Here is a 12,273-nt window from a genome sequence, read left to right as displayed (position 1 = left end):
CAAACAATTAAAGACAAAACTGTTAGTCACATGTAAATATAATTCCTTTAATTAATCCCACTTGCCGTAATAGATAAATGAAACAAACAAAGCACAAAGCAAATGGTAAGAGAGACAAATTCACACTTTGCTTAACATAATGTTAGAACAAAATTTAATTACAATATACATACATAGAAGACGAAGAACTTAACAGCATCTCAAACTAATAGAATATTTGCGATTAATCTTTCACCAAATTACATTGCAATCATTTGTATATTTAAAAAACAGTTTGTCGCAAACCAATAATTTTTTTTCTAAAAAAAAAGGTACAAACTTATTCAACTGGAGAATGTGAAAATAATAAAGAAAGTTTGTATAAATGTATGTCCGAAATTGCATATTTTTTTAATTGCATTCGTCTTTGAGTTTTAAAAAATCTCAATTCAGTTGCATACGAATTAAAGCATTTGTACTCTTTCAGCATATAAAACAAAAAGTGTTCCAACATATTTTACTTCTTATGTTTGCGCACGACGTTAATTATTTTGAGCTGTTTTTGTAGTAAGAAAATCAATGTTAAAATCTAACCAGCTGTAACACTGAATTAATATAATTTCGAAGAAATATTTATGCGAACTTCTTGTAATATATAATTATTATACTTTGTAAAAGTAGAACTCTAGAAACATAATTTTGCAAAAAAAAAATAAACAAGAAAAAAAAGGAATCTGATGACAATGGCTATTGTACAAGTGGCGAGATGTTACTTTTTGGTCTAAAATGTAGCTCTTATTTATATCGGTAAAGTAAAATGTTTAGTACACACCTCGTATATTTAGTAAAATAAATTCATTGTCCCAAATGAGTGTACAAGGAGTGCGGAAATCTCCTTAATATTTGTAAATGATAATTTACATTTCTGCCTCAACGACGATAACAATAATGATGATAATGGTGGTAATGCTGCTGCTGCTGCTAATGATGATGATGATGATAATGATAATGATAATGATAATTGGAAAATATGAAACTCTGAGATATGTTACTTCCTCGTTCAATAATATCTCGTTCGTGTTATTGTACATAGTAACTCAACTATAGGATAGAAATCTTTGAAATTCTTTTTAACCTTTTCTAAGACTTAGTACACCACGAAATATGCTATGTAATATATATTGAAAGATACAAATAATACGATGTTACAACATGTTCCTTTGAATTATTATTTACACTTCAATTTTAATTATTTATACTGGAAACGAGCAACGTTTAGAGTAAGTAATGATATGTTTATTTAGGTCCGCCGAAACCACACACTATAGTATATACGGAACATCTAACTTTCTTGACATAAATAAGGTAAGTATTTCTAAAAATAAGATAAAAAGCATACAAGTACCCCATTTTGAGACGTCACCAAAGTTGGCGTGAAAGTACTTTTTATTTTCAGATCAACCTTGCTGAGTTGCCTCTTGAGACTAAATCCTTTCCAGCCATGGTTTTTTGTACAATCTTCTTCGTTCATTGTATTTCCAAGCTTAGAGATTTCGTTCACGGATTCCTCCGTGGTTCCTTTCTCGTTATTGCTTCCAGTTTGGAATTCATCGCGAAGTGGACATTGTTGAGAATGTTGAGCATTGTCGGTTACCATTGCTAATAAGGCTTCGGATGCCACAGTAGAGTCTCGATGAGTCTGATGAATTTAACATGTTGGATTTTGTACAATAAATCAATGCATACAAAATAGCAAAAGATTTAATTCTAATTCTAAAAGCAAATAATTTCACATGTTATATGCATACAATATACAGCATTATTGCATGTATTTTAATACCGTTAGTAACGCTTACTGTTAGTATACCCCGCAAATATTATGATGTTCGTAAAATGTAATATAATATAATCTTATAAATCTAAATGTATACTATGTTATATTAAATATAAGGTGTTAGCATATATATATATTTAAAAAATATATAAATATATGTATATCTGATTACAAATACGAAAATTTATTTATAAAAATAATGTTGTGATCAACCTTCAAACGGATAGATATCGCAAACGTATGGTCACTTGTCACTTCCCAAATAAATTTACATAATTAGAAATGTTGAACCAAAGAGTGAAGACAAGGGAGGGTGTCTTTGAACATTTTACAAAACTCAGATCAATTGTATGTCTTAATCGTAAGGCAAGGCGTACCTAAGATGCTCATAGAAACAATATCCTGATATATTTAACAACCCCTTTATACGTGAAGTAAAACTTTTAGAAACGTAAGCACATATTTAAAATTTACTGCTTCTTCAGAAACTCAAGTTAATGCAGAACAGTCTTTAAAGGACAGTTTTATTTTTTTTTATAAACTTAAAATTTTCATTACTTCTTAAAAACAACCCAAATATAGATTCAGTGCAATATCACTTGCGTGACAATATGATTAGATCTGTTTGATTTATTTACTTGTATGATACGGATACGTTTTAAATTAAAAAATACTAGCAAGACAAAGTAAAAGTATTTGGATTCTCGAAAGATTTCAGTTGTGAACTTCAGCATTTTAAACTTGACTTCTGAATAAGCGCTCAATGTAACAATACATACTGTAGAGGGTGTCTACAGATTTCTTGATGGTAACACAATACTTAAAATATGCTCATTCGGCGACTTATTAATATTATAAAAAAGTTAATATTACTGATGTAAGTTGTATTCTATAATGTGATTCATCATTTATGCACATACTTTTACGTTTATGTATATCATACTCAAAAATGCTTAGTACTTCTAGCTAGAAGCATCAAAATAGATGAATTAATAAATTTTATCAACAGTTTACTTATTTATACCAGAATTGACTAAATTTTAAGCATGCAGTTATATATTTAAATAAATTTAAATATATATTTAAAAAAATGTTTGATATACAATCTATGTGGATTGCCTTTCTGGTCAAGTGTACATACATGAGAAGAATGTCAACAGGAACCCTGTATATTAACTTGTTTGTAACTTAAACAAAAGTATGTATCTTTCTCTGTAAAAGGTTTTCTTCGAATGTCCAAAATTATTTCGGTAGAATGGCAGAGCTGGTAGAGTCTTTAAAGCTGTTACTAGCGTATACCATTTCAAGAATAATATATTACTTTCTGTGACAAAATATATCTAACATGAAAACAGTAACGTATTTAAATATATTCAACATGAAAAATACGTGTTATAAATAGCATAGTTACAAGCGAGCATACTGGAACATTCCAAAGAATTCTTAGTTAATATGTTAAATATATTTAAAATATCATTTGACATTTAAAAAAAAAAAGAAATATAACTTCAGAATTCTATAGAATGAATAGCCTAATTACTATGCTCATTAGATTTATATATATTTAAAATCACCTGCAACGACCGTCATGACCTGATTAATGTTGTCATTTACTGAGGTAATAAACATACGTAGCTGAAACATTTCACAAGTCGTTGTTACAAGTGTATATTTATCTGTAGGGGTAAAATTGATCAGTCATGGGGTACGCTTGTTACAGCAATGTTGTGTAATTATATAATATTATTACTGTTTCATTTTGTAATTATAAAATAAAATACTAGCGTAACGATTGGTTGATAATGTAATATAATATATATATATATATATATACTGAACTTACGTTACCGATAGTTTCTAAATATGGTTCCAACTTTTCATATCTTTATCACAACCAAAGAAAAAAGGTATATTGTATTTCATATATCTGCATATGTATATGTTTATTATGCATAATAAGAAATTACTTATAAGTCAGTAGTATAAATACTACATTCCGACATTGTAGAAAAAGACAATTAATGTGTACATAATTATACACAATTATTTGATCAAATCAAGAAAACTTTCATATATTCATACTCACATTTACATATTTCAAAATTTCGAAAAACTAAATTCTTTCTGAAATATTCTTTTTCTTTGCTTTGACTTTAGCTAGAGATACTTTGGACGTGCTTTACATTATTTACATTATTGAGATGTGTTTCGTTATCACAAAAAAAAAAAAGGAAAATAAATACTTTAGATGTACTCATTACATAAGTAATGTTAAATAGTTATAAATATATTCTATTCTCGATAATAATACTTTATATGTGTATTTCTATTACGATATTAAATTTGTATTAATATTGCGCCCTATTAAATATTTGTATTCGCAAATGAAAAATAAATATTTAAATAATAAGAATACGATAATATGAATTGATATTATGAATATCTTTAAAATATTTAAAATAATCCTGCTGAACTCTCTCAAAAGAAAAAGGAAAATAAACAGTTACTAGGAGAAATATTTGTAAAGTAATAATTATGCATAGATAATTTAACATTTTTAAATGGGATTGTGTTCAAACCTTCTCCTCAAAATGTAATCTGTTTCGCATCAATAATCGCTGCTTATTAATAAGTATCGCAATATAAATGTATGTCATATATGTGTATAAGCATGCTGTAGCATAAAATTTGTTAAATATAAGATAGTGTATATTTGCAAACGTACGAATACAAGGTATTTACTTAAAATTCAAATTGTATAGCATTTACGTAGTAAACATATAAACTGTTGGTTTTATTCGGTTTAATGTACTTTACAGAAAACAATTTTCATTTGACAATTATGTTAACGATATCCGTGTTGTTAATGAGCCCTCTATACATTTATTACTTTCATACAAAAACATTGCGATATTGTAGTAACTATATATTTATTTTCAGTTTTACCGTGTTGTATACTTTGTACTATCGTATTGTTAAGTTTATTAAATTGTGTATATGTACAAATTTCATCAAAAGTTTATGTGAAAATCGGCGCACATGTAAATATTCTTAGGTCAGTAGGTCGTACGCAACCGTAACGACAGTCATTTTCTAACACTCTTGAACTACATTTTGATCGTGTCATTTGTTCGTTGTTTGTTTCTACATGTTCAACATTGATTGACAGTCTAAATATAAACCAAAGTTAATAATAAAACTGAAATATGATCTACTACTTACTACCTACTTTCATCGAGTTTATTTATTCATTATTAAAGGAATATTGTATATCATAGAACGAAAACAAAAACTCTAAATGTTTCTTTAATGAAAAAAATATTGGTCTTACTTGTTTCAATGTGGGTAGACACATAGTTAGCTAAACATTAAATGCATAATAAATATAAGTAGCTGATCAGAATACACATTATTTCTTTTTAAAAAGACTAAGAACGATAGTGTCGATTTTTTCCAAAAATACAACGAACATTATTTACTATAGGTATAACTAACATTTATTCAATGTCTTAGTTATTGGAAGTTGTAATAATTAAATATGAAATACTTGTTCATAAGACGTGTTACATAAATCTATTATAACTAAACTTTAATTTTCGGCATATGGAAAATGACAAGTTTGACCACTAGTTGCCGATAACATTCTCGTTTGTTATTTAAAATTACTTAATTCATTCCCATAATACTACTTTCTTTCTCTTAAATTTCTAACTTCTAATGTTCCAAGCAGAAAATATCATGTGTGTTTTTCATTTGTATGTATGATTGCACGAGGAATTGAAAATGAAATCGTAACTATGGAATGTTTAAAAGGCACAGAGATTCTGTTAATGATAACTATAGAACTATAAGATTCTCATTGAAAAATCTGACGAAGAAAAATGTACGTTGCTGATGTTTTAATTTTCTTAAACACTTTTATCAGACTACGATAAAAACATCGTATCCGTTTTTTCAACATAAAATGCATGAACTAATATTTGTTTTATGTCTTCAAAAAACAATGAAGCTGCTTTAAGCTCGAAGTGTAGTGGATCTGTAATATCTTATCTTTCTTCTTATTACAATAAGAAATGTTGTGTCCAAAATTTATATAATATCTAATGAGACTTATTACGGTATTTTTTCCGTGGGTGATGGTATACAGACAATTTCAAGGTTACCATAATTTTCTGTAATAGAATACCATACAAATAGCAATAAAACAATGATTCCGCTGACGTTCTCACATCGCGCAACAAAAAATATACTTAAATCGTCTCTGAGTCATTGTACGCCAAATGCATTACTTTTTGCAACTCGATGTCAAGTATTTTGATAAAATTGAACAAATATAAAACGTCAAAGTTTCAAATTTTTGCTCGTTTCCACGAAAACGGGTCATATAAATCAATTTTTAGCTGCAAAACTATTAACCATATGGTTATTCATTTTTTTTTCTCGTATTTGTTAAAAAGGAACGAACTTTCAGAATAAATAATTTTATTTCTTAATGCCAATGCGTTGAATATAGCGGAGCATATAGTGCTATGTGCCATGAAAATAACTCAAAATGCAATATTTCTGACTATTTTCCAGATATTTCGATTTGGTAGCATGAAATATTTTGATTATCGATTTTAATTATTGTAACGAGATCAAAACTACTGCATTATGCTGAAAACAGTGTTATCTTTATATTAAATGAATGAAGTTTTACAAAAGACTTTTTTGTGATATTGGCGTAAATCTATAACAGTGTGTTATACATGTTTTTTGCGATTAACGTAATTAAACATAATATTAATAATAGATATATACGTTCGTTTAAATAAATCTCGAGATTTAAGAGTTTGAATTCTATTTCAAAGATTTTCGTCTAACTAAAAGAATAAAATAGATACAGTCCATTCTTAAATTAATACAGGGAGATCAGTAAAATTGTTACACAGATATAAAAGGTATCACCGAAATGACTATGAGACTGTCGGTTTCGTTTGTAGACTTAAAATAATATAGCGTGCAAATGGTACAGTTGGCTGATCGTGTAGATTGAATACTTGAAACAATATGTACTGTATTCTTTGCTAGCAGTTCGTTATGATTCAAAATTTACAAAATAATAATTTGTTTAGAATTTTTATGTTATAAAAATTATTGTTTGAATTAAGAGAACGCTCATTTTTTAAGGTCGATTCTTCTCGATGAAAATAAAAACAAAGCCAAACCACGAGGTAGTTGATAGTTTCGAATATAAAAAATTTATTTATACAGCCCGATTTCATGAAAATGAGCAAAAATCGCAAACCTCGGTATTCTTTATTTCTTAAACAAATTTTAAATCAGAAAAATGATGACTTAAACCTCCATAATTTCACGGAGACCAAATCATTTCAATTTTATTAAAATCTATGACCAAAATTGCAATAGTGATCGACTTGGCGTAAAATGACTCCTCTTTGAAGATATAAATTCTTTAAAATCTTCTGTACGTTTTCATTTACAAAAAAACTATTACTACCGTAATAAGGGTCACTTGATGAAAAAAATTTGCAGATAGGCAGTGTTAACACTCAATAAGCGTGGAAAGCAACTTATACAGGGCGAGTCGCGTAAAGCGTGACAAATAAATATCTTTAAGTACATTCAAGATATCAAAATATTATTAGGCAAATTTGAAGAGTTTCTAAGTAGCACACTTCTTAAGCGAATTCAGTATGTTTGTTCTTTAAATGATAACATATTGTTTTAGAATATGCCTTATTACAGTCCATATTCCGAATAATTCGATGATGTGAATTTTCTGTAACATTCTAAGGTCCTTTATTTATTATCACCTAGGATGTTGTTCAAAGTGTTGATGTTGATTTCCAATTTGAAAATTTTAAAAAGATTAATAAATTAATTAGTAAATGCTTAAACTAATTATGTTCGATTGTATTTTATAAATTAAATAATTTAATTAAATATAACTTTATACCTCAGAAATGTAATCCAAAGAGAATTCAACTTTGCCTCATGACATTTGTTATCATTACCTAATATTTTTCTAAGAATTCATTTGAGCGCTTTACGTATGTAAAAATTGAAACTTTATTGAAAAATTTATGGAGACAAGTAAATATATGTAAAAGTTCTTACTTATCAATATAGTATTGACAAGTACTTTTAAATATTATTAGTTTCTTAATAAATATGTGATCGATAAATTATGTCTCTAGTATAAATATATCGCTTCTATGTTCGCAAATTTTCTGCTTGGAATTGGTGAAACTACTGTCACATAATTACTTAAGTATTAAATCTTTTATATAAACAATGTGTTAGTTAAAAGCGTCTTATGAATTAAAATAACGCGAGACAATTATGAATTCAATAAAACAGAGTAAATGATAGAAATTAAGCTTTAATGAAGTGTTTCGTATTCGATATTTAGTTTTATCCAAATTACAGTTTTTAGATTTTAAATCGTTATTGTAATGAAATATTTTTCAATATCTTCTACGTTATTTTTATTCGATTAAACAGTCGTCTGATTAGATGTCAGATGTTTAAGTAAAGTTAATTATTGTTTTCCCTAAGAACTGTTTAAAATTTATTATTTCTATTTTGGTGTAAAATAATATAAAAAAAATTACAGGGCAAAAAATAAAAATAATTATTTTTGTTAAATAATGTAATGCACCAGTTACTTTTCTGAAAAATTAAATAGTTTATTGATCTAACAGGTTTTTATTTGTATGCTATAATTAAAAATCCTACGGAATGTCAAATGAAATCGTTGCTCGTAACATTCGTGGAAGACTATTTTCACAGATATGATAGAGTGATCTATGACTATTTAATGATGTCTACTATTGGCATTGGTATAAAAGCTGTTATATCACGGCGACATTATTAAGAACTGAAGTTTTTAATATTTACAAAAGAAAAAAGACTTATAATTACGAATTTGGTAACAAACTGAACACTCAAGTCCTGTAGTTTTTTTACAGTCATGCAATAATGAAGATAGTTAATTTTAGTGTCTAGAAAAAGCGAAATGCATATATATATATATATATATATATATATATATATATATATATATATATATAATATATATATAATATATATATATAAAAATATCAAACTTTCACAACGTTTCTTCAGACAAAGTCGAGAAGAATGGAAAGGGTAACAATTATAATATTAAAAATGTTTATGATTAAAAAAGAAATACATTTTACCTGATCTGTGCTAGGACTCCTTGCTTTATCTTCGTTTTCTCGTTTTAAATCGTCTTGACGTTTAGGGCTGCGTAGCGCGCGTTGACATGGATCCGTACTACCACCGATATCCGCTGTATTCAACACAACCAAAGAAATTTTCTGCACGATGTCTATTATCACCAAACCGGATTCGTTCCCGTAAGCCATTCTAAAATTAAATAGTTACCATTTTGGAGCGATTTTTGTTCCTCGTTTTAATTATCTTATAGACAGTAAAAAGAACGTGTAATTATATACTTAAATCATGGAAACTATGAAAACACGAAGAAACTACAGTAATATTCAATTTAATCACGTCAAATGTATAATTATCATACCCCGTTCATTTGATTGTCTTTATAAAATGTAACACAAAAGCATTACAGAAATTAGACATTCATGTTATACCAACAGAGCTAATTAATATAAGAATAAATAATTTTCTTTAACTTGTTTGAATAAACACGAAATTCAAGTTGTACAATTATACTAATCATTTTCGAGTTTCTTTTTATCATAAATTGTATATTTCAATCATTTATGTCATTACTTGTCACTCTTACCAGAAAGTTGAAAATGTATTATAGTATATACACGAATTTTATGAAAGTTTTAAACGAAGTACTCATATACAAGTGCATATGTTCTCATAACCAGAAAATATTTGTTTTTCTGTATGTCGTACCGTATGTTTCAATAAAGTTTAAGAAATATTGATATTTGTAATATTCCAACAATCAGATGTTCATAAGTATTATACTGACTTTACAAAATTAATTTTCACAGTGATGTACACCCATTGGTGAAACATACCGATGGATTTGGCTCCGTTCGACATGTTTTAAAAAGGAATGGTAACGGATTTGTTTTCGAAATCGATTTTTCCTATCATGGGCTGAAATCCACATTTGAACTATTTGACAAGGAAAGTGAAAGAGATATACCGAGAGTGAGTGCAATTGTAAAGCGTGTCATGTATTGTTGATACTTGATCGTCGAGTTTCAAAGCGATTTTACACGCGTATCAGTGTGACAGTGAATTATGCAAAAAAAACTTTTATATATCTCATTGGATCTTTATGAAAATATTATCAATAGATTAACAAGGATCTTTTGATAAAAATGAAATCAAACTAGGCCATAGTCGAACTATTTTCATTTATACGTTTTATGAGAAACTTTTAATTGCATATAAATTTTTTATTTAGACTTATTTTTGACCAGACAATCTCTCCAATCCATTGATGATATTCTCATGAAGAGAGCAATGTAATAACTTTTAATTAACATTAATAGCTACTAATACCAATGGTATGCATGGAATATTGTTTTTAACTTTGTCCAGCCGATTTTCAACCCTTTAGTGCTATGGACGGATATACTATGTATCCGGAAAAAGTTATTGACGTAAACTATACTTATATGTATCCATAGTACTAACAGATTTGAGAAAAATTACAAAGGTTTAATTTAATTTAGCGTAAATAAAGAGCAAATCTAAAAAGCTCGATATTCAAAGAGTTAAATCTATAAGAAGTAGAAGAATATAAACAGTGGTGAGGATGATTCGGTAGGTTGTAATGAAGTACAAACACGATGTTATCGTAAACACATAGTTTACGAAATATTTAATATTAAAATTTTGTCTAAAATTTTATCATGAACTTTTATTTGCTAAACTGCGATTATATCAAATTATTACCCCATTACCTTTAAGTATATTTTTCTTGTTTTTTTTTTACAAGATTGTCAAGTAAAACAAATACTTAAATTTCTCATTTAAATTAAGATATAAATCCCAGCAATCATATAGAAGCAATCTAGGTATAGTTTTAATTTAAAGAAAGCTGATTCCAAGCCATTAAGTTTAAATATTAAACCTACACCCAAGATGAGACACTTAAAACATAAGTGCTCATATGTTGTTGGTAATATAGACAAATGCTTTAAAGGAATCTTCATTAATTTTAAAAAGGCTCTAGTTTTGCAATAGGCAATTGAAACAAAAGAAAGTCATTGGTAAGGCGGTAGTTTTACAAATAGATGCCTTTTTGGCACAAGTTTCAATCCCCATTCCGACTTCTTTTTGAGATATAATTATTTTCATTGTTTAAAGTTTCTTTATTATTCTTGAATTTATGAAGAGAGTTAAGTATAATTTGCATACTTACAAACCATAGGAAGAGTTCAAACTAAGAGCTGTTATATTTTCAGGTTGTTCCCCACTGGCAGCAACCGTTAAACAGATTAGCGTTGCCTGAAAGCCTGCAGCTCTCTTCTGCAAACCACCCTTAACTTTAAGCGGCTGATTCGCTTCAGTATTTTTGGTCTCGCTGCTTCCTGAAGTATTACCGGCCGGAGAATCATGATCGGACGAGCTTTCTACCTCTTTCCCTGGATCTGCTGTCAATGATACCTCCAAAGTCTACATTGGATAAACATAAATTTTTATTATACTTCCAGAAGTGTCGTATTAAATAAATTGAGTGTTATGATATGATCTAATATTATTTCTACAATGAATTTAAATACACAGGGAGCTTCTCTTATTAGATAAGTTCTTTGTACAGTTACACGTACCGCAAAATCACTGGTATCTTAATAATTCGGGGTTAATTATTTAACAATAACTTCAACAAGTATTATATTGGTTCTATTTATATTTTTCACTTGAAGTAGTTGTCATATTTTTAGACAAACATAATCATTTCTCTACAGTAACTCACTTTGATTAGACTATTTGTATTACGAAATAATTTTTTCTAATAATAATAATTATTATTATATGTATGTATATATATATATATATATATATATATATATATATACATATACATATAATATATACATATATATAAACACATATATATATATATATTATTGTTTATAAACATATGCATATGTTTGAATATATAAAAAGAAAGGGAAACGTCAATTGAATTGATCGACGTATTTACCGAATTCAAAAGTGCTTTACTATACGCATAATTACAAGTAATCCGAATCAAATCATATTTTGAATTCATTTTTATTGGGTAAATCTCACCAACGTATTAGTAATGTTGTCACAAAGATATAATAAAAATTATACAAATTTTATTTTGATTAATAAATGAAATTTGTTTTTATATAGCTTATTTCTATGTGACAAAATATTCTTTTACTCCTTCGTTTGTATCTTCATTCCTGTTAATAATACGTGATCAAAGGAAACGCGACAATTATGATATT

At 27.6% G+C, this 12,273-nt stretch overlaps 1 protein-coding gene across 17 annotated transcripts in view; it reads right to left on the bottom strand.

Moving 5' to 3' along the window:
• Tomosyn (syntaxin-binding protein tomosyn) overlaps positions 1–12,273 on the bottom strand; it is a 170,650-nt gene that overhangs the window by 49,437 nt on the left and 108,940 nt on the right. For 11 of the 17 annotated variants that reach the window (XM_076305980.1, XM_076305984.1, XM_076305982.1 and 8 more), the window contains 3 exons: positions 11,214–11,467; positions 9,022–9,211; positions 1,385–1,678 (listed from right to left, as the gene is read on the bottom strand). In XM_076305980.1, coding sequence (XP_076162095.1) covers positions 1,385–1,678; positions 9,022–9,211; positions 11,214–11,467 — 738 coding nt within the window. Of the gene's footprint in view, positions 1–1,384; positions 1,679–5,144; positions 5,175–9,021; positions 9,212–11,213; positions 11,468–12,273 lie in introns of all 17 variants that reach the window. The other 6 variants (XM_076305993.1, XM_076305998.1, XM_076305996.1 and 3 more) reach the window with 3 other exon arrangements.

The sequence above is a fragment of the Ptiloglossa arizonensis genome, chromosome 3 (genome assembly GCF_051014685.1).
Source record: "Ptiloglossa arizonensis isolate GNS036 chromosome 3, iyPtiAriz1_principal, whole genome shotgun sequence".
In the NCBI taxonomy this organism is placed as follows: Eukaryota; Metazoa; Arthropoda; class Insecta; order Hymenoptera; family Colletidae; genus Ptiloglossa; species Ptiloglossa arizonensis.
Note: the sequence above shows the minus strand (reverse complement) of the source record. Positions and strands in the feature narration are given on the sequence as shown.